The following is a 21729-nucleotide window of genomic DNA, read 5'->3' on the forward strand; positions in this document are numbered from 1 at the left end:
GGTTATTAGATCACTCATCGAAGTCTTCGCTGACCGTACTTAGTTCGTCCAAATGTTCATGGCTTTCTAACCGTGGCGAGGGATCTTCGTCGGGAATTCCTCCTCCTACTATTACCGGCTCCTCAGATGCATTAGGAAAATGCATCTGTAGAATACTCTCTTTATTAGCCGTCAGCTGTGCATCTTGAAGTATTGCAAAGGAAACCTGCTTGCCGGGAATTGGCTGTAAAGATGCTTCGTCGGATGCTTCGTCCTAACTAACATCATCTAGTACATCCCCTGATTCGGATATCTCGTCGACTGTTTCCTACGTTATTCTGGCTGTGACCTTCAATTCGTCATTTTCTGGCTCCTATACATCATAATGGGACTGAGATAGCTACCCAATAATGCTTGCAGACCCATTATCATCCAGTGAGTCATTACATCCGCTATAACTACTGCTAAGTCGGCCCCGCTTAGCTGATTTCTTAGCCTTTCCACGATGCTTTTTGGGTAACCGAGCATTCGGCTGCATTTATGGTACAGGAGCCTGATATTTTGGTGTTGCCAATCGAGCGAATAGGCTTACCTACTGTTACGATTTGACAGAGCTAGCTGACTCAGTAGATGCATTGCCAGGCCCTTGTTCGTATTCAGGCATGCTATCTTATTTAAACAAATTATTGATTGCTGCATCTGGTAGAGTAGATTATTGTGGTAAATCCTGAGACAATGGTTAATCAACTAGTCTATCTATAGCAGACTACGGCCGTCTATATGTTGGGGTTCCTAACGGATGAGTTATAATCTCATCAGATTTATTATTAATAACTTCTGGTTATGGACTAACACTATCATCGAACTCTTCCTAATCGTCGCGACGCTCTTATTCCTAAATAGTCACATTGGCTCGTATAACAACAATATCAGTTTGAGTATCTACGTTAAATTTAAATATTTTCATAGTCTAAGTTCCGGTTTCACCTCGCTCTTCTGAAAACCCCAGAGATGCGGTTAATTTTTTCTCATTTTCAAGGTCTTGCTCCAAACGCTCAATTTTTGCTACCATAATTGCTGATTCTTAGATATAAGATGTTATGTCCTACTTTAAATTGTCTAGTTATCCTACATATGTGGCTTCAAGTTACGTTATTTACTAGCTAAGTCTATCATCAAAACTTTATTACTAAACTGAAATAACTTATTATAACTGTTATATTTTAACCTACAACATATTTGTATTATTTTCTTCACGACTTATAACACTAAATTATCCTTTACTAAATCTGCTAATTTAATTGAGGTTCATTTTGAACTCGCTTTTTCTCTCTTTATTGTAGTTAGATATTGTTAGTTTTAAATCCTTTATCATAAGATCTTTATTATAAGCTAATTGTTGTGCATGCTATAATGCTTCTTGTAAATGTAGAATATCATCGTTTTTCAATCAAAATCATCCTCATAAGATTCAGGTAAGGTTGTTAGACTTGCATTTAATGCTTGATGCAAATTATAGATTTTATCGTCATCTTAACTACTATCAAAATCATCTTTAGTTTCTTTATCGAAATCATCACTACTTTTTACTTAAGGTAAAAGTAACATATTGGGCTCAAATATTTAGTTCCTCCAAGGATATTTATCAGAAGCTTTAGTTGTTTATTAATTTACTATTAAATCTTGGCTCTGTTATTCATAATATTATTTTATTTTATTCAAATCTTTAATATACTATTATTTTACTTCAGCTAACTATCTAGTAGTTTCTGCCAACTTTCGCTCAAGTGATTTAGTATAATTTTCTTACTATTAAGTTATTATGGCTAAGAGAGTTGAAGTAAACCTAGGAACCTAATTTAAAATAGGTTTGATTTCCATTTTATAATAATAATAATTAATTATTATGTAGTTATATCTTATTAAAAATAAAATATTATTATAACAAATAATGTAACTAATAAATAAGATATAATCTAGCTCCACAATTATAGTAATATTATAATTTTTAAATTAGTAATAATTAAACTAATAATATTTTATCATATTCATGGTATAAGTTATTATATATATAAATTTTTGTGAAGTCCAAATTAGCATTAAAATGTAGTAAATGGAATCAATGAATATCTATATATTATTTAAATATAGATAAATCTAAATATATCATAATGAAATAGTAATATAGCGAATAATAACCACATTAATTTCAGTAAGTACTTATAAGTAAAAATAGAGTAAAAATAATTATTCTTATAATTATAAAATAATAGTTTGCAATAATTTCCAAACATGAGATTATCTAATGCTAATAAGCAACGACCAAGCTCAGCCGCATTTCCTGGAACTAACAAGCATTTATAAATATCATTAACAAAATTATTAGATGATGGATCACGATCACGGGCTATTAAGTCAAAAAACGATGATATTCTACATTTACAAGAAGCATTATAGCATGCACAACAATTAGCTTATAATAAAGATCTTATGATAAAGGATTTAAAACTAACAATATCTAACTACAATAAAGAGAGAAAAAGCGAGTTCAAAATGAACCTCAATTAAATTAGCAGATTTAGTAAAGGATAATTTAGTGTTATAAGTCGTGAAGAAAATAATACAAATATGTTGTAGGTTAAAATATAACAGTTATAATAAGTTATTTCAGTTTAGTAATAAAGTTTTGATGATAGACTTAGCTAGTAAATAACGTAACTTGAAGCCACATATGTAGGATAACTAGACAATTTAAAGTAGGACATAACATCTTATATCTAAGAATCAGCAATTATGGTAGCAAAAATTGAGCGTTTGGAGCAAGACCTTGAAAATGAGAAAAAATTAACCGCATCTCTGGGGTTTTCAGAAGAGCGAGGTGAAACCGGAACTTAGACTATGAAAATATTTAAATTTAACGTAGATACTCAAACTGATATTGTTGTTATACGAGCCAATGTGACTATTTAGGAATAAGAGCGTCGCGACGATTAGGAAGAGTTCGATGATAGTGTTAGTCCATAACCAGAAGTTATTAATAATAAATCTGATGAGATTATAACTCATCCGTTAGGAACCCCAACATATAGACGGCCGTAGTCTGCTATAGATAGACTAGTTGATTAACCATTGTCTCAGGATTTACCACAATAATCTACTCTACCAGATGCAGCAATCAATAATTTGTTTAAATAAGATAGCATGCCTGAATACGAACAAGGGCCTGGCAATGCATCTACTGAGTCAGCTAGCTCTGTCAAATCGTAACAGTAGGTAAGCCTATTCGCTCGATTGGCAACACCAAAATATCAGGCTCCTGTACCATAAATGCAGCCGAATGCTCGGTTACCCAAAAAGCATCGTGGAAAGGCTAAGAAATCAGCTAAGCGGGGCCGACTTAGCAGTAGTTATAGCGGATGTAATGACTCACTGGATGATAATGGGTCTGCAAGCATTATTGGGTAGCTATCTCAGTCCCATTATGATGTATAGGAGCCAGAAAATGACGAATTGAAGGTCACAGCCAGAATAACGTAGGAAACAGTCGACGAGATATCCGAATCAGGGGATGTACTAGATGATGTTAGTTAGGACGAAGCATCCGACGAAGCATCTTTACAGCCAATTCCCGGCAAGCAGGTTTCCTTTGCAATACTTCAAGATGCACAGCTGACGGCTAATAAAGAGAGTATTCTACAGATGCATTTTCCTAATGCATCTGAGGAGCCGGTAATAGTAGGAGGAGGAATTCCCGACGAAGATCCCTCGCCACGGTTAGAAAGCCATGAACATTTGGACGAACTAAGTACGGTCAGCGAAGACTTCGATGAGTGATCTAATAACCACTCCAAAATGTCGATCCGACGGTCCTTTTGCACAGGGTTCCTTACCGAAACGTATGCCACGGTATCGACCAACAATTATCGCGAATTTGCTCTTGATGGACTGACGCCGTCAGTGGTCTCAAATGGTGGTACTGCAGTAGTTCTTCATGCAGGACCAGGCCGCGTTCGAAAGATCCCGCGTCCAGCTAACGCGCGGGCCTAAGTGCGATTCGCAGAGTAATTTAGAGCGGAATTGTAGGTATACCGCCGTCTGGCTGGGTGTCCTGTCGTGCCGAGACTGTTCGATATCTGTGGGCATGGTATGGTCAAGGGGCTCGAGTTGGAGCTCCTCAATGACTACCGAACTCTCTGGAATCTCGGGGACTGGCGGCTTGACTTCGGTATCCTAACCAAAAACGCGCTATCCGCACTAGGGTAACTGCACGAGGCGGGTATCTGCCACGCTGACCTGAAGCCAGATAACGTCATGGTGAACGGTTGTGGGGAAGTGCGGATAATCGATTTTGGGAAGGCTCAGCCCCTTGGACCCTTCCTCCCATCCCTGCTTCCCCAGTTCGCAGTTGGGTTTATGGGGCAGCGCCAGGTGAATTCTGTAGACGAGGCCAGAACTCTGGACCGCTTTTCTATGGCGTCATCCATATGGACTGCAATGAACGGCCAGTGGCTAACAGGAGTACCCGTAGCGGAGGCATGGCAGTCTGGACCTGTGGACTGGGACGCGGTAAAGGTGGGATGCCGGGGCATCGACCAGCTGGAGCTCGGCTTGCTGGGGTGTCGGTGGTGAGGTAGAATGTGTAATGCGGCGTTGCTGCGAAGGCTGCCTTGCGTTGACCTAGTATCACTCACACTCGTTTAGTAAGCATCATGTTTCCTGGTGGTTATTGCGGGTATAGCTGCAGGGACCCTGCCAGCTTAGTGCTGCCTCGGCAGAGCAGTATGAGCCCAGCGGCTCGCTAGACAATAGGTGAAAGATATCCTGGGATAGCTAGTCCCGCATGCTGCTAAATTATAATTCTCCGTCAGGCGGTTCGACAGGTATGCAGTTCCCATCGAGACCAATTTCATGATAAGACTAGGGGTAGTCCAAAATCAAAGCAACCAATTGTGTACCGATAGCCAATTTTTTTGCATCCTCTTGCGCCTGTTCCACCATACGCCCAGGTGGACCCGTGCCCGTGACCTTCCACGGCCAGTTTGCCGTACCCGGACTGGGAGTTACTCGGCGTGCTAGCAGCGAAGGTGCTCGCATGCTATTTTCGAAGGAGCACTGCTAGGGCTGACGCATTCCTCCGCTAGGGAACCTAGCCAGCTTTGATACGGTTAGCCAGAAAACATAGTCATGACGCAGGAGTGAGGGGTCCTGATGCAGCCATTCCAGCAGGGTCAGACGGCCACTTGTGCTTCATGAGCCGAGAAGACAACACGCGGGATAAAGTTCCCGTTGTTGCCCTTCCTAGATCGGCCACTCCAAATGAGCTTGCTGTACAAGACCATCCGGCTCGAGCTTCGGCCGACCTCCCCACAACTGGAGGTGCAGGTTACCAGGTTTTTTTCCGATGGCGTCCTCACGATCCCGACAGATGACGGGGACCTCGGCTTCGTCCTGGCTGGCCCTGAAGCGGAGTGTGCGCTGATCGTGTTCAGTGGCCAGTACCAGGACTCGTGGAACCTGGCGCACCAGGAGATTGTAAGACTATCCGGGGTCCAGCGTACGGCTGCCGTGCTGGACATCTCCCCGCGCAAGGGCGCCAGGTTTGTGAGCCGCGAGGCAGTGGAGGACTACGCGGCGCAGAACGGGGTCACGTACTATAGCTGTCAGGAGATGTCGCGCAACTCACTCAGGAACCTGCTGTGCGAATTTGTGGTGAACGAGGACGAGGCGGCGGCGGTTCCCTACGCCCTCTTCGGTTCCCTGGCACTTGGGTTCGCAGCTGTGTTCCTGGGCCTGTACCTTTTCGTGCAGCATAATATGCCCGTGCGGGCGAAGTGAGGAATTCAGTCACACGAGACGCTCGTGATGGCGTTGCCTCGCACCACCGCGCTGGGCATGCGCTTCCCCTTATCGTTCGTGCAGTCGTGCATTGTGGCGTTGAGGAAGGGGTCCACATCCTGCAGCTCTCCATCGATCCAGCCGCCCCCGTGCAGCGAGAGGTGTACACGATGCCCTAGGAAGTTCTGCAGCTGCGGCTTCTCGGCGTACTTGTGAGGCATTTTTGGTCTAGCGCTACTCAGTACATAATAAGCCGACTCCGCTCCGAATGCCCCCGAATCGGTCCTCACAGCTCTTGTGCGGCCTGGCCGTACTCCGGAAGGTACGTTTCGCCAATGCTACCGCCAGGCCGCCCCGCCAGGCCACTCTGTCCCACTGCATCGCCTGCGAGCTCGGAGCTGGCGGGGACAGCTTCCGGGACGACACCCCCCAGGCGTCATGCAGTGCATGCTACTCCCCTGAGGAGATACGTTATGCGCTGCTGCGAGCGGGCTTGCATGAGTGAGTTGTCCTTCCGCACTCCGCTTCAAATGGACTTCTCTCCTTGCCACTCCGTGCTGGCAGGCAAGACGGTGCTCCTGGGAGTCACGGGATCCATCGCGGCGTACAAGGCTGCCGATATCGCATCTTCTCTGCAGAAGCTTGGGGTCACCACGCATGCGGTTCTTACGGCCGCAGCGCAGGAATTCATCACGCCGTTGACCCTGCAGACGCTCACCCGCAACAGGGTCATCACCCAGCAGTTTGACATCGGCGTGGAGATGAATGTGGAGCATGTGGCACTCGCCAAGGCCGCGGATCTGCTCCTCATCGCCCCAGCCACCGCCAATGTCATCGCGAAGCTCGCCCACGGCCTCTGCGACGACTTTTTAAGCACAACTGCACTCGCTACCAGAGCGCAGCTGGTGGTCTGCCCCGCTATGAACACAAACATGCTTGAACACCCCGCCACCTAGCAAAACCTGTCCATCCTTCGCGGGAGGGGCGCCGTCGTAGTTGCGAGCTAGACAGGCATGCTTGCCTGCGGAGATGTAGGAGATGGCAAGCTGGCGCCAGTGCAGCTAATCGTGGACCGAGTCGCGGCGCTGCTCCTCGGGGGCACCTCTCTTGCAGGGAAGACTGTAGTCGTTAGCGCCGGCCCGACTTTGGAGGACTTCGATCCCTTCCGCTTCCTGAGCAACAACTCCTCGGGGAAGATGGGTCGCGATATCGCGCGTGCCTGCGAGATGCTGGGCGCACGCGTGCACCTGGTGGCCGCCGAGAGCTACCCAGGCTTCGGCGGCGTGTGGACGAAAACGCGCTCAGCGGCGGACATGCATGCCGCGCTGATGGCGGACTTCCCGGTGGCGGACTTCGTGTTCATGGCAGCGGCCGTGAGCGACTTCTCCCCGGTGCGCAGCGACAGGAAGCTAAAGAAGACGGAGGAGGCTGCAGAGATGCGCAGGACGCGAGACATCCTGGCCGAGATGGGGGCCGCTAAGACGCACCAGGTGTTGTGCGGCTTCGCGGCAGAGACCGAGAACCTCCGCGCCTACGGGGAGGACAAGCTGCGCCGCAAAAACCTGGACTTCATCGCAGTGAACCAGATCGGCGGAGCGGTCGGCTTCCAGAGCAGTAGCAACGAGATCATGCTCCTGGACCGACTTGGTGGCGAGCACCACAGCGGGGTGATGGACAAACTTGATATTGCGAGGTGGCTGGTGCAGATCGTCACCGCGGCGAAGTGATGGAGGGATTCACTCAAAGGACCTGGTAGTCGGCGTCCACGTTATCGTGGATCTCGTACGTCTCGGGGGCGTGCTGTGGCTCCTCCTGGTACTGCTGCTCGTAACCGTCGTGGGAGGCAACGGGTTCAGCCTGCATCTCCTCCGTCTCGGGTTGCTCGTACGTCTCCTGCTCTTGCTCTTAAAGCTGGATCGGGGCCTTGTCCTCCTACGCCTTTGCCTCAGCAGCGAGCTGTTGCTCCTCCTGTTACCGTTTGAGGTCTTCCTCCTCCAGTCGCAGCCGCTCGGCCTCCTTGAAGGCCTCCTCCTCAGCGAGCCTCTGCTTCTCGTCCGCCAGCTTCAGCCTCTGCGTATCTGCGAAGTTTGGCAGGATCGGCGCCGCCACCGGCTCGGGCTGCACCAGCTACTTCTTGGCCATGTTTGGGGAGAGTTTGAGCGTATCAAATAGGTACTTCGTGCTCAGGTCCTCCACGTCGAACGTCTGCGCGTAGGAGTTTAGCTACTTCAGCTTCTCGAAGAAGGCCTGGATCTCGCTGATGTCCGAGATGAGCGAGTAGAACTGCTTCTCCTGCTTCAGGATGTTGCCGTAGGCCGTCTGGAGCTTGTTCAGGTAGTCTATGCCTGTGTTTTCGCACGTGTTGGAGTCCACATTGCTCTGCTTGCTGAGACCGTTAACGACCGTAATTTGCTGCTTCTCCTTGTCCTGCAGCTTCTTCAGCAGCTCCTCCACTTTCTGGCTGGGCTCCAGATTGTAGAGGTTCTGCGTGTCCCTCACCGCCTGTTGCGTCTTTGCGAGGGCACCCTTCGCGCTGGTAAACTTCTTCAGCGATGCCTGGCTCGTCTTGAGAACCTTGCCGTAGACCTTGCTGTTGGCCTTCAGGAGCAGCTGGACCTGCTTGATGTGGTGCTGGAACGGCTTGTCGAACTTGTGGATCTGCTGGTATGTGGTTGACTCCAGGTGGTACTTGGCCTCGTAGTACACGTTGAACTTGGAGTCCTTGGGGATCCTCTTGTGCAGCTTGGAGAAGGCCTTGGACTGCTGCTGCGACTGCTTGGACATGATCTCCAGCATCTACGCCTGGACCCCTTGCTCACTGATTTTGTCGGTGCAGCTCTTCGCTAGCTGCGCTATCTTGGTCATGTTGGGTTCAGTTTCCGTCATTTTTTGTGGAGTGGGAATAGCTACTGCGCGGCCTTATATAGTATTTGTGGCAGCCTAATTTACCGTCTACAATCTTTATATTTGCATTCTAAATTATACCAAATCTCAGTTGTAGCGCCAAAACAAAACCTGGGAGCGGGATTATTTTGCTATGGGGGGTATGCATCCGCATATCGGGTTGAATATATTTTACAAAAAAACTCTCGAGAATAGCTATTATGTCCCTATTGCGGGAGGTTTCGTCCACACTCCAAATTTAGTTTTACCCGAAACAGACGGCAGATGCAGCCAGATTCGGCGTCGCGGTGGGCCCGACAGTGCCTATAAGGGTGTGCCCATGCGCTGCCTGCTATCAGCATCGAAAATTGTGCGCTTCTGCGGAACGAAGCAAGCTAGCAGAGTACGGAGGTCCGCCACCTTCCACCTGACCTAGCAGAGGCTTCGCTATAGTTCATCAACAAGTTCTCCGTATACACCCCTCCAGTAACTAAAATTTCACTCCAGGCAAAGCATCCTGCAGCCAACAATGCAGGCGACCACCCAACCCAGCAGGAACTACGAGCTCAGGTGGATAGCGAGCCCCGCGAGTACCACGTCGTAGCGGTCCAGCCTCTCGGCCCAGTAGTATCCCACGCAACAGAGCAGGGACACGCCTGAGATAGTGGCAGTGCAGCATCCCGCACATTTGTGACATTTTTCATATCTAGGCACCGCACAATTGCAGAAGATATCGTAAACCCTGATAGTCTGAGGTTGTCCTACTGAGGCTACCACAATAGCATGAGGTCAACCAGGGGACTATAAAACTTCTATACTATTACCCACAGGCAAAAACACAAGTTAATTATCAGACTCTTTCTATATAAAAAGCATTACGCTCGTTTCTGTCAGTTTTGAAACGGTGATTTTCACTATTTACATACTATCCTTATTACTGACATAATTTAATATCGCGGTACTCTCTTTATTTCGAAAGCAATAATCGATATTAATATTATTATATAATAATTATTTATAAATTAGTTTTGAGAAGTGGAAAAACTAATTCCACTAAACCTACTTAAATACGTTATTTTTAACTATATTCAAAATCTACCCCCTCCAAAATCTAACCAGAAACTCGCAAATTTCCCAGAGTCTTAATTTAGCCCAGAACGTAACCCAACCTATAATAACGCAAATCCGCTGCCCCTCAAATTTCGCTTTAACGCAGTTACCACAAGACGCACTTTTGAATTTCCCGCAACTGGCATAACGCAGAACCTGCCGAGCAGCATTCTGGAAGTTTCGCCATCTGTATTTTGGGAAATTCCTGCACCAGAAAAAACATTATGTTGAGTGGGTACTGATATAATGATAACATCAATTTTTTCAAGTAAAATGAAGTAAAATTTTATATCTTTTGCTGATATAACGAAATTCAGCCTCAATTTCAACTTCCCGCTCCAGATGCAAAATCACAAGATACACCAATTTCAACTAGCTGATAATCATGAAGTAACTAGTGATATAGCCAAATTGGTGCCAACGTATGCGTCCAGGCTCTGCGATTCTAGTGATATAAGCTTTTAGATCTACTACTCCTTCCCGTTGACGTCCTGTACTGCTCAAGCTTCCAGAACTTGCAAGATGGTGATGGATGCAATACGGAGAGTGGACGAGTTCTGGAAGAATCAGAACGCGATTTCGGCGAAGAATCAGGACTGGAGAATCCGGTACGGCACGGAACTGATGGAGGAAAACTAGAACTGGAAATTGAGTCAAAAAGAACGTCACAAGGCAGTTCTCGTTCGCAGTGGATTCGTCTCTTGAAATATGGCGTTTCTTCGCTAATTGAGCAAACGATGCGTGCCTCGAGCTTCTTACGATGGGCAAAACTGGTTTTCAGTAGGCCAGGAATTTGGATTGATTCCAACGATTGGCTAGGTATTAGAGCGTGTTGGATATTAGAGGTTATGGTTATTACTAGGTTTATTAGAGTTGTAATAAGCTTCTAAACGGTATCGGGCAGGGCCACTTGGCTTAGCGTGCTATCTAAAACATCATTTTATAAGAAGTGATTACCAATTTAGTAGCGCATGACGCAGTCGTATCGGTTCATAGGAGAATTGGAGTAAGGGCTATGCGAAAATCTTATAAATAGAGATTTTAACGAAATATTTCTTCAATCTAGGCATCATAGAATGCAGTTTAATTTGTTTATCCATTAATAGTTTAAATTCTGTGATTACTTAGTTAATCATGTAGCTGATTTTGTAATATAATTTAATTGGTTAATATATTAATAATTAGACTCGATTGTCTCATTTAACGTATGAAAATAATATTAAAATAATTTTTGGCGAATATGAAAATTACTTAATTTAATAGATAGCATTTACTCTTCAATATACAAAACTATACTTTATTAACTTAGTTAAATCTATAAATCTGACGACTAACTATTTTTAAAGTCTTAATCGAGAGTATTTTATAATACACATTTATCAAAAAAAAGATATTTACTAAAGGTTCCTTTATAATTTATTAATATTAAATATGAGGTTTATATATTAGAATTGACATAAATAGAAGCTTATTGTTAATGGGATTACAAACTTAAATCATTCATACAATAAAAAATAATCCTCTAAAAATAATCAATTTAAGTGTTATTAGTCCCAATAGATAGTTTTTATTTCCTATTTTCTTAGAGAATGGTTGTATATATAATTCTAAAATTGAATACAATATTTTTTTGTTATATTATTATTTTTAGTTATATATTTTTAATAAAATATAGCAATGCCATATTGTTTAACTGTATACCAATATAAAATAAATATATTAAACTCCGTTATACAATTATTTGATCTACATTTATTATTAAAAATTAAATAACTGAAGATATTATTTTTAAAATTTAATTTAATGATACAAATTTTTCTAATTGATTTTATATTGAGAGTAATTTTGATAATTATTTGTCTAGTAAAATATTATTTAACGTATTTCTAATGTCGAATACAAGTTAAAGCTTATAAATGGTGGAATTCAGTGTAATCTAAGATTAAAAGTTTATAATAAATTTTCAGATTTTAGATAGTTAATTAAAATAATAATAACAATAATAATACTTAGTTTAATAGAACGAGTATAATACTACTATGAGATAAAACTATTTTAATCAATACTCTATATTATTTCTATATCTTACATAGATTTATTATATATTACTTATATAAAATTAAAAAGTATTTCCACCTAAACAGTGTATAACTTTGATCACCCTTAGAGATATGATAGTTTCAAATTCAATTCAAAAACCTAGCATTGTTAGAAAATTTTGATAAATAAATAATTTATTATTAAATTGAAATAAGTAAATTTTATAATATAATAATTAACTATTATAATTGTAGTTATAATGAAGAATATATATTTAAATTATATTATTTATTATATTATTATTTATTTGTAAATTGTAGAAATAGAATTACCTTAAATTTAATGAACTATTTTTAACTTGATCGATTAAAATCTCATTGTAGAAATAAGAATTTAGAAATCTCTAGGTTTTTTCTGAGTAGTATTTCAAATTAATACAATTTTTTCGTAATAAATATACTATTATTTTATATAATAAAAATATATGTTTAAAAATATATGTTTTCCATTTCTTTAAATGATCACAGTTCATCCAAATCTTAAAACAGTAGATCCTGTCCAATAAAAGTCTCAAAATAAGATATCCACTACAAAGTATAATATACTTACATTCCTGCCACTCTTTATTTTAAAGTATTTCTCATAGCCTAACAATATTTATTATGTTTTAAATGCTATTGCCGGTTACATTGTTTACGTAATAGAGCCGATTGGTAATGTTATGCCAATCGTTATTGTATTAGTATTTGGTGCGATAAGAGAAATATATGAAGATGCTAAAAGGTATCAGTCCGATAGAGAGTAGAATCTTATGAAATTCGAAATAGGGCGTAATGACATTAAAATACCCACGCTATCAAAAAATATTAAATAAGGAGATATATTGTATATTAAACATGGTCAATAAGTTCCTGCTGATGTTATAGTGCTTGAAGGTGATGATGTAGTTTTTATATCAACTGCAAATCTAGACGGGGAATAAGCCCTTAAACCTAAATATCCCACCAACATAATAGGTAAAGTGGAGATCAATCTAGCTAACTCAGATTTAAATTCTTTCAGAGGTAAAATTAATGGTTAAGTATTTACAGAGGAAAATGCTATTTTTAGAGGGTCTAAACTTTAATCGTGTGATATTAAATGCATGGCTATTTATTGTGGGAAAAAGACCAAATTATTTATTAACAAACCTAAGACAAGTTAAAAAGACTCAAGACTTCTACAAAGATTGAACAAATTAACTCTTTATTTAGCATTATCCTCTCTATTTATCATGATTTTATTTCCACTAATTAATGTTTTTTCTGATAGCTATTACTAATAGTTTCCAGATTATTAGGCAGAACCATAAGATTTAGGACTTAATTATATAGAAAAGTTAATAATTTATTTTTCTCTTCTAGCTTATTTCATACCAGTTTCATTATTCGCTTCAATAGAAGTTATTCGCTTAATTTAAGGCATTCTTGTCTAAAATGATCGTAATCTTTTAGTTCAACCTGTCCAGCTGCTTATTGAAAATAAGTAAAAGGTATCATCTTCAGAATATGGAGAATATAATCCAGCTGAACTTTCATGTATTGTGAGATCATCAGTTTCTATTGAAAATTTAGCCGAAGTTGATATAATTTTTAGTGACAAAACAGGCACCTTAACAAAAAACGAAATGGAGCTCAAAAAATATAATGGGACTGAGAATTTGAAATTTGGAATGGCAATCTGTGCTAATATTGTGATTAATCACGGGGAATATTTTGGTGAAAGTCCTGATGAAGTTGCTTTAGTAAATTATGCCAGAAATAATGGTGTAGAACTCATTTCACGAACAGATAAGCTTATTACTATTCAATATAAAGATTAAATATCCGAATTTGTCATTATTTCATCTATACCATTTACATCTGAAAGAAAAAGAATGACAATTGCTCTTTCGCACATTTCTGGGTTAAAACTGTTTGATTTTATTGAAGATAAGTAATCATTTGTTTTGACTAAAGGTGCTGACACAATAATGTCAACAATTATTAAAAATTTTGATAATACTTAGGAAATAGTAACTTCTTTTTCTACAGAAGGGTATAGAACTTTAGTTTTTTCTGGAAAGAAAATTGATGATTCTTGGTAAGGAGTCTGGAACTAGATAAAATTATTACCAATAATTGACTACAAATATACATAATCTATTCAGTAAATAGAGTCTAGTCAGTTACTATTCGGAGTTAGTGCGGTAGAAGATAAACTATAAGATAACCTGCCTATTTTTATTAACTAAGTATAGGAAAACGATATTAGACTATGGATTCTTACAGGTGATAAAACAGAAACAGCTTTATTTATTGCTAAAAATGCAGGTATTGTTGATAAAAATACCTAAGTATTGTATTTAACTGAGAAAGAACTATTGAAGGGAGGGTTAGAATCTTCTGTCTAAAATCTTAAAACTGACATCGAAAGTACTGGTCTTTCGATTTAGTATCTGAAGCGCGTGAAAACTTCTAAAATTGGAGATTTTTTGAGACATTAACTTTCACCTAAACCCGTTTTCCATCCACCTACTAGTTTTCCTGATATCTAAAATTTCGTAATTGTGATAGATGGTGAATGTGTAAATCAATTAAAATAATAAGGAATGTTTTATAATTTTTACAATATAGCAAGATATGCTAAATCTATCATTGTAACTAGATGTTCCCCAACTCAAAAAGAACTGATTGTAGAAACTTTCAGAAAATTTTCCCCGGAATCAACAACACTCGCAGTTGGAGATGGCTAAAACGATGTTTAAATGATCAGAGCTTCCCACGTTGGAATTGGAATTGCAGGTCGGGAAGGTCTTCAAGCATGTAATAACTCGGATATTAGTATCCCAGAATTACATTTTTTGGGCAGGCTAATGCTCGTTCATGGCAGAATGGTACACATTCGAAATGCCGAATTCTTTGAATATTCAGTATATAAGAATGCAATTTTGGCTATTATGCATATGGTTTTCGCATTTTTCAACCGTTTCACAATGTAGATCGTTTTAGACTCATTTTTACTCGTTCTTTACAATGTTTGTTTAACTTTGTTTGCAATTGCATTTTAATCAATTTCAGAGAAGGATATTGACGACAAAATTTTGATGGACAATGCTTATATGCTAAAGGCATTTTCTCGCCGATATCATCCAAGTTTAGCATCTTTAGGTATCAGAATGGCGCTAGCAATTTATCACTCCTTGGTAATCATTTTGGTGCCTTATTTTATGTATGAAAATGGAATTTACTCTACCAATGGTTATCCTTAAGAGTTGTATGCAACTGGTTTTGTGTTTTTCAACATACTGATGATTGCCACTACTGCAGAGCTTTTCATGCATTAATTCCGTTGGACTTATTTTGGCGGAGTTTCAGTTTTACTTTCAATTGGAATGACAATTATGTGCTCTTGGTTAGGCAACTCTAGTACCAACTATGGCGTTGCCTTATTAGGAATTACTGCTACTCAGTCCACCTAGTTCAGCTACTACTTAATTGTAGCAATCGGTGGCTTGTTTTGCGTTGTCCCTAGTATGGTAGCTTATTATGTGCAACAGCTCTGGTTCCCATCCGTTAGCGATGTTGCCAGGCAGCTTAGCTGTGCAGGAAGACTGGGAAGCGAGGACATAAAACCTGATTATGAGTATGTTCAAGACTCTGAACGATTCGAATAGGACGTGATCGCCGAAATTGAAATCAAGTGAAACAATTTACCATCCGACATTTTTCATTTCAACTATATATAATTATTATATATAATTAGTTCTTTTCACCGAATGAATAGACCACAAATAGCATCTCTGCAGCTCCAGAAGACGAGCAATCTTTTACAGCCTGCCACAAAATAGCGCATCATCCCACGAATGCTGGCGAATATTCGGACCGGTCGGCGCTCCGTAGTTATTTCTGTAAGTATAGGCCACCGCGTAAATATATTCTCTTTCCTGCTTCCTACGGTGCAGCTGGTAATGGAGAATCAGGTCGCATTTGGGGTGCACGGGCGGTTACGACCGCTGCCATAAGGGCTTATGGCACATTTTTCGGAAATCGCACGTGGATTCGCGGAGTTCCGGCTGGAAATCGTGTCGCGGCTGAACCTCCAGGACACGATTTCATGTATTATCGCACTTACAGAGTGCTCCTGGGCTGAGGTGCATGTAAGAGAGTCCGCAGTTGGCACGGTCATCAGGCTTCAGGAGTTCTGCCAGCACGATGCGTAGGCACGCCTGCAACGGCTATATGACCTCACGAACCTCCTACGGCCCGAAAAATCAATTTTTAAAATTATGGAAATATGCTTATCGATGAAGATTTTTGATGTATTTTAGAAAATTCACTTTGAATTCAATTTTTCTCTCCCTCATATTTTCGCAGTACTGGCGCGCCAATCTGGGTTCCGTGCGTGGCCATCGAACCCCACTTGTGTCGTTTTTGAGCTGCAGGACGACATTTTCTACGAACTGAATTTCGAAGGCAAGGACCTCTTCAACATCGGAAACGGCGGCTTGAATACGCGATCTTTCGGTCTCCAAATTGCATGCGATCCGGTCTACGACGAGCTAGTGTTACGCAATCGGGCCAAGTTCCTCTCAAAGACGATCCTGATCCGCACGGGCGTCAATAAGGATATTTATGAACATTTTTACACCAAAATCCGCACGAACTGCGAGCTGACAGAGGGTCCCAAGTTCTACATCGATGGTGTGCACTCCATAGGCCGCTTTACGCTCCTGGAAATCGTTTTCACGGGCGTTTACGGAAAGTTCCAGAACCTGAACCACAGCATCCGGCACGAAATTCTGCTATGGAAACGGCTCGACAACAACGCCTTTTTTGGCATCCCGAACGTGTTCCGCGCAATCCCCTCGCGGCTCTACGGACCATTTTCGCGGATTTATGGCCTCTTCCTAGGCGGCGGCGGAGAGATTTTGCTCGAAAACTGCACCGAACGCGACGCACAAATCGCGTTCGACGCGATGCCGGAGGCGTGCTTCCAGACGACCTTCACGGCGCAGCGGATGGCTGCAGGGGCCTTGCTTTTCAAGTTTCCGGTGCTCTCGCGTGCGCGGATTTTGCAGGTTCTGGACTTCGTGAACGAACTCGTGCGCCCATTCTAGGGCCTACCATTCCAGCCGCGCGTGCTGACGGCGCTGGGGGTCGTGCTGGCGCGGAATCCGGTTGACCTGACTACCGAAAACTGGCAGAATTTCGCGCAGAACCGCTCAAACCTGACCGTTTTCTTCCACCTGCTGTTGCTTAAAATGTCCGTTTTCAGCTGGATCGTGGGCGCCGAGCTGGTGGTTTTCGAGGAGAAAGGCGCATTATATCAGGTCAATTTTCGGCAAAAATACGACATTTTCCAGCCCAAGGTGCCTGTCATTCAGGCCAAACTGGTTGAATTCTACCGAGTTCCGGAACTATAATTTTAAGACTGGAAAATTATTTTCCATTTGCAATTGATGCCGGAAATCGTGTTGTTGCGCCGTGAAAAGTGCGAGGAGACCGTGCGGCGCATCGTCGCGCAGCTTCTGGCGCTGGACGTGGAAGTGACCCCCAGTTTCGATGTCTTCAACACCTACGTGAAGCTTGTTTTCCGCACCTCACGGCTCGCAATAGTGCGTGCGTAGCCTCCCTGCGCCGCTGAGCTCCAGCCGCGTCCAGAAATGACCCGCAAAATGGCGTTCCTGCGGTATATAGCGTACAACGCGGCCCAGACCCGCAGCCTCGTCCGTACACTCTTCGGCCTCGCCCCGCCGCTCGTCTCTGCGGAGCTATTCGAGTGCGTCACTCAGATCGTGCGGCGTCGGCCCTTCTTCAGCTACGCGCGTGCGGTACCAAAGCGCGAGCAGGCTGCTGGCTGGCTCGAGGTGAGCATGCGCTTCGTGGACGAGTTCCCGACGATCGTGCCTGATGCGGTGCAGCGCGCCGTGGCGTGCATCTTCGAGGACGACATCGCCATCTCGAAGATGCAAGCGCTACGGTGCGTGCTACAGATAGTGAAGGGCGCCCAGCAGGCACGCCTTACTGGCACGATCTTCCAGGTGAAGTGATGAATAGTGATATTTAGCGTATCACTCCTCGCTGAAGCCCTCGAAGGCTTCCTCTATCATTTCCAGAATATTATTGCCCACAAAATCGCCTTCGCCGCCCTGGAGAAAAAACGAGCAGCTCTACTTCTTGGCAATAATTTTGGCGTAGAGCTCATTGTACTTCTCAATCTGTTGGCACAGCTTGGCGTAAGGCTCACTGGTACCGGCCAGGATCGCTTTGAGTTGACCCGGAGTCAGTTCGACCTGGGCTGCTAAAGCGAGGTTCAGGCCCTCGCAGGCGTGGCAGTACCCTGCGACGAAATCGACTGACCCGCAGCCGCAGTCGTTGCAACTGTAGGAAATGAGCAGATTGGCCCGCGAGCTGAATTTTCCGACTAGCATCCACTACACGAGACGCATTTTCCATTCCACAAGCTAGTCCTCGTCGATCATCATTTTGCGGCAGAGTGGGCAACCCACGGTATGCTACGTGACGAGCTTCTCGAAGCATGACATGTGGAGTGTGTGACGTGATGAGCATTTGAGGCGCTTCAGATCCTGACACGCGCTGATAACTCCCTGGCAGACGGGGCAAAATTCTGGTTCAGTGGAGCAGTAGTGGTCACCGAAATCCTACAAAGAGTGGCACGTCCCGCACGTTGTGCAGTGCTGCGAGATGTCTGGGAGTTGCTTGATGTGGCATTTGGCACAGATGGAGCAGTGGAAGTAGGGGGCGTATTCCGGATCGTTCATGTCCAAAATATGGCAAATATCACACATATGGTTCGTGAGCTTTTGAGAGCAGTTTGTGCAATGCTCCGCATAGGACTGCTAGTGGTCGCAAAATGAGCACGTGAGGGTGCTGAACGAGAAGGGGTGCATTTCCGCATCATCATGGCACATGACGCATCTATACGAATTCTAGCAGTCAGTGCATTTGATTGTTGCATTTGTGGGAATGTGTTCGCAACCGAAGGACTCCTCTAGCCTGTATTGTCCGTAAACATAAGGGTTTTAAGACTCTATGTCTTATCGACGCTGAACTGATACAAAAGACTTCCCCGTCATCGGAAAAAACTAGTCCGTATTGGGAACTTGCTTCTCATGGGTGTTATCGATGTATTTTTATAAGGAATCACTGTATCTTAATTGCAAAAACTGGAAGGGGTAGTCATCAGTGGTTCGTTAGTTTCTAAGCTTATCGTGGTTTAGGCACAAGATTTGCCTATAAGATAGTTTTTCGTCGTACATTTACAGTGGGAACAGTGGCTCTACCTTGGCCATAAATGATGGATTTTTGTACAAGGATACTTCATCATCTGTTATAACTCCAAATGATACAGTTCTTAATTTTGTTCTATTTTCTGGACCGTATGATCCTCTTGTATCGGTAAGGTGAAATAAATCTACTTAAAGCGTATATACTCTGTTCATTATGAAGTGGTAAATATTAATATCATAATATTTATTATGTACTATAAAATTTATCAATCTTTTAACAACCAAGGCGTTGGTATTGTCGCAAATTTTTATTTTTCAGTATTTGGTGTACTTACATACTTTACATAACGTTATTTCTTGATAACCGGCTCCATGCTTGTTATTCGCAGGGTCGTAATAATACTAATACGGTTTTATTATTATATTTAATATCTAACATATAATATAAACCCAACCTTATTTGAAAGGAAAACATTTAAATGATAATTTAATAAACATAGCTACTACAATTTTAAATTATATAACTAAAGGCAATTATGCGCTTATAAATTTAATAAACTGACATAAATAAAATAACATAACATATATTCATGCAGCCTATGAATTATATGTTGTATATATTCAGTGAGGCATTTCAAATTCTACGAAACGGCTGAATATCAATGCTTGTAAAAATAAGATTAAAATGTATCAAAAGTTATTTATTTGAGCGACTTATATGGAACAGTTTAAATAAATTGTTAATGTTGGTTTCTGTTAAATAAAATACTATAAAATTAAAGATGAAGCTAGATATAGCGTTTAATGCTAAATACAATAACTAATAAATAAGTAATATTATTAACAAAGGTAACTAACTAGACATCACTAAATCATCCTTTAATTTATCGTTAAATATCTTATACAATCTTATGGCACTGGCTTCATACATGATTGATTTATATCATCATTTTATTAAGTTTATTTCTATACTTTTATAGGATTTGATATATACTTGTTAATGAACAATTGGCAGGGATCTGTCTTTTCACCTAAGAAATTGAACATTCTCAAAAATAAAATTTTTTATTTCAATTGATGTTTGTAATATAAATGGATTTTTAAATTATTAAACTTAGATTTATAATTTAACAAATAAAATGTAAAATAATTAGTTATGCAAAAAATTTAGAACCAAATGTACTCTCCAAAAAATACCAAATGATAAATAAGTAACAATATTATTATATAATAATAAATATATATTAATTTACAATATATATGTTATTAAATTAAATAAATTTATATTTGTATAAAAATGAAGTGTCTAGCAAATTTTGGCTCTACGAGAAACTAGAATTTTAGTCTACCTACTCTATAAAAAGTGAAAAGCAATGATATGTTGGTGAAAATTAAATATTAACCATCGCCTACCAATTCAAAGCGAAATTCCCCATCCCGGCATCCGTTAATTGGGTTACATCCTGGAAACCTTGTGAGATAGTTAAACAAAAACACCTTGATCAACGAAGACAAACAATATAGCTAGTGGAGAGAACTACTAATGCATTAGATGAAATTCTGACCATAGTTTTTTATTCAGAAAATCACATTTATTTTAATTTCCTTTATATATTATCAGTCTCTTTTATCCTATACTAATACTATCCTCATTTTAATCATATTTAACTTTTCACCACTCACCAAAAAACAATCTATAAGTAATATCATTATATAATAATTATCGCAAACTCCTTCCACATTTATTTCACCCTCATAATATATGGTATTTTTATATAAATATTTTTATATAGTCTATTTCTTAGGCTTTCCGCAAAAATGTCCGAAGAACATAAGAAGTGCGTTGAGTGGTACTCCAACATACAGCAGGTATACAAGACACACATCAGCGGAATTGGTGTCGTAAAAGCTGATATGAATGCTTTCGCACCTATCTCGTCTCTGATGATTGACCTGGTATAACAGTTCGACATAGCAAGTCTGAAGGTGGTGGGATCCATGAAGCTGGGAAATTTTGCATACTTCAAGGCACAGGAAGGTTCAGATTTCGTCAAATTTACGACGTCATAGGACGCGGATTTTGCAAAAATATTCGCCTTCCCAGAGCCTGAGTTCGAGTTCATCACCATCGTGGCATGCACTAACGAGTAGCCCGACGAAAATGCGATTAAGGTAGGACAGTTGGCGAGGGATCTTGTGGTAGACGGATTAAGCCAGTGAACGAATGCACGAATTTTTATAATCATAAGTATATAAAATTAAAAGACAGTTTTTATGTTTATTTATTTAAATATATAATATAAGTATTTTGATATTTGAAAATGTGGGTATGAAATATGAAATATTGATAAAGGGCACGGAAGAGGTTTTGAAGGGATGCATAAAACTAGTATATCTAGAGTAGTAGTTTATTAACATATTTTTATTGTAAATTGGAGTTTGTTGATCGGGAATAATATTTGCAGGTAGTTTACTATTTGGCATATCAATTATTTTCTTAGTATTTAATTAAGGCTATTTCAAAAACATAAGTGCCGTTTTAATGAAGTAAATTGGTTCAGTCCTAATAATCGTTTGGAGTTAGTAGATCATAAGTTACTCTATCAATTAAA

The 21729-nt window shown here is 41.2% G+C and overlaps 14 protein-coding genes and 1 pseudogene across 14 annotated transcripts; 9 read left to right on the top strand and 6 right to left on the bottom strand. All coding sequences in view use genetic code 6, as the record gives it.

The window, feature by feature from the left end:
- Positions 1 to 10: 10 nt before the first annotated feature.
- SS50377_22692 (uncharacterized protein) lies at positions 11 to 1291 on the bottom strand (the record flags this gene model as incomplete). Its single annotated transcript, XM_067906576.1, has 1 exon — positions 11 to 1291. The coding sequence occupies one exon, from the start codon at positions 1289 to 1291 to the stop codon at positions 11 to 13; it is 1281 nt and encodes a 426-aa protein (XP_067765844.1).
- Positions 1292 to 1425: 134 nt separating this feature from the next.
- Positions 1426 to 1860, bottom strand: SS50377_22693 (uncharacterized protein; the record flags this gene model as incomplete). The annotated part of the gene is made up of 1 exon (XM_067906577.1): positions 1426 to 1860. One exon carries the CDS (start codon positions 1858 to 1860, stop codon positions 1426 to 1428), a length of 435 nt encoding a protein of 144 aa, XP_067765845.1.
- A 537-nt stretch (positions 1861 to 2397) lies between these two features.
- SS50377_22694 (Hypothetical protein) lies at positions 2398 to 3813 on the top strand (annotated as a pseudogene).
- Positions 3814 to 3831: 18 nt separating this feature from the next.
- SS50377_22695 (Kinase) lies at positions 3832 to 4608 on the top strand (the record flags this gene model as incomplete). Its single annotated transcript, XM_067906578.1, has 1 exon — positions 3832 to 4608. One exon carries the CDS (start codon positions 3832 to 3834, stop codon positions 4606 to 4608), a length of 777 nt encoding a protein of 258 aa, XP_067765846.1.
- A 78-nt stretch (positions 4609 to 4686) lies between these two features.
- SS50377_22696 (uncharacterized protein) lies at positions 4687 to 5109 on the bottom strand (the record flags this gene model as incomplete). Its single annotated transcript, XM_067906579.1, has 1 exon — positions 4687 to 5109. One exon carries the CDS (start codon positions 5107 to 5109, stop codon positions 4687 to 4689), a length of 423 nt encoding a protein of 140 aa, XP_067765847.1.
- Positions 5110 to 5295: 186 nt separating this feature from the next.
- On the top strand, positions 5296 to 5814 carry SS50377_22697 (uncharacterized protein; the record flags this gene model as incomplete). The annotated part of the gene is made up of 1 exon (XM_067906580.1): positions 5296 to 5814. One exon carries the CDS (start codon positions 5296 to 5298, stop codon positions 5812 to 5814), a length of 519 nt encoding a protein of 172 aa, XP_067765848.1.
- Positions 5815 to 5819: 5 nt separating this feature from the next.
- Positions 5820 to 6035, bottom strand: SS50377_22698 (LSM domain-containing protein; the record flags this gene model as incomplete). The annotated part of the gene is made up of 1 exon (XM_067906581.1): positions 5820 to 6035. One exon carries the CDS (start codon positions 6033 to 6035, stop codon positions 5820 to 5822), a length of 216 nt encoding a protein of 71 aa, XP_067765849.1.
- Positions 6036 to 6082: 47 nt separating this feature from the next.
- SS50377_22699 (uncharacterized protein) lies at positions 6083 to 6319 on the top strand (the record flags this gene model as incomplete). Its single annotated transcript, XM_067906582.1, has 1 exon — positions 6083 to 6319. The coding sequence occupies one exon, from the start codon at positions 6083 to 6085 to the stop codon at positions 6317 to 6319; it is 237 nt and encodes a 78-aa protein (XP_067765850.1).
- Positions 6320 to 6344: 25 nt separating this feature from the next.
- SS50377_22700 (Bifunctional phosphopantothenoylcysteine decarboxylase-phosphopantothenate synthase) lies at positions 6345 to 7541 on the top strand (the record flags this gene model as incomplete). The annotated part of the gene is made up of 1 exon (XM_067906583.1): positions 6345 to 7541. The coding sequence occupies one exon, from the start codon at positions 6345 to 6347 to the stop codon at positions 7539 to 7541; it is 1197 nt and encodes a 398-aa protein (XP_067765851.1).
- A 13-nt stretch (positions 7542 to 7554) lies between these two features.
- SS50377_22701 (uncharacterized protein) lies at positions 7555 to 8700 on the bottom strand (the record flags this gene model as incomplete). The annotated part of the gene is made up of 1 exon (XM_067906584.1): positions 7555 to 8700. The coding sequence occupies one exon, from the start codon at positions 8698 to 8700 to the stop codon at positions 7555 to 7557; it is 1146 nt and encodes a 381-aa protein (XP_067765852.1).
- A 1380-nt stretch (positions 8701 to 10080) lies between these two features.
- On the top strand, positions 10081 to 10512 carry SS50377_22702 (uncharacterized protein; the record flags this gene model as incomplete). Its single annotated transcript, XM_067906585.1, has 1 exon — positions 10081 to 10512. The coding sequence occupies one exon, from the start codon at positions 10081 to 10083 to the stop codon at positions 10510 to 10512; it is 432 nt and encodes a 143-aa protein (XP_067765853.1).
- Positions 10513 to 12364: 1852 nt separating this feature from the next.
- On the top strand, positions 12365 to 15571 carry SS50377_22703 (Phospholipid-transporting ATPase; the record flags this gene model as incomplete). The annotated part of the gene is made up of 1 exon (XM_067906586.1): positions 12365 to 15571. One exon carries the CDS (start codon positions 12365 to 12367, stop codon positions 15569 to 15571), a length of 3207 nt encoding a protein of 1068 aa, XP_067765854.1.
- Positions 15572 to 15643: 72 nt separating this feature from the next.
- SS50377_22704 (uncharacterized protein) lies at positions 15644 to 17917 on the top strand (the record flags this gene model as incomplete). The annotated part of the gene is made up of 1 exon (XM_067906587.1): positions 15644 to 17917. One exon carries the CDS (start codon positions 15644 to 15646, stop codon positions 17915 to 17917), a length of 2274 nt encoding a protein of 757 aa, XP_067765855.1.
- Positions 17918 to 17938: 21 nt separating this feature from the next.
- On the bottom strand, positions 17939 to 19330 carry SS50377_22705 (CHY zinc finger domain-containing protein; the record flags this gene model as incomplete). Its single annotated transcript, XM_067906588.1, has 1 exon — positions 17939 to 19330. The coding sequence occupies one exon, from the start codon at positions 19328 to 19330 to the stop codon at positions 17939 to 17941; it is 1392 nt and encodes a 463-aa protein (XP_067765856.1).
- Positions 19331 to 20935: 1605 nt separating this feature from the next.
- Positions 20936 to 21337, top strand: SS50377_22706 (uncharacterized protein; the record flags this gene model as incomplete). The annotated part of the gene is made up of 1 exon (XM_067906589.1): positions 20936 to 21337. One exon carries the CDS (start codon positions 20936 to 20938, stop codon positions 21335 to 21337), a length of 402 nt encoding a protein of 133 aa, XP_067765857.1.
- Positions 21338 to 21729: the final 392 nt, after the last annotated feature.

Source organism: Spironucleus salmonicida, chromosome 3, assembly GCF_000497125.1.
Source record: "Spironucleus salmonicida strain ATCC 50377 chromosome 3, whole genome shotgun sequence".
Classification (NCBI taxonomy): domain Eukaryota; phylum Fornicata; order Diplomonadida; family Hexamitidae; genus Spironucleus; species Spironucleus salmonicida.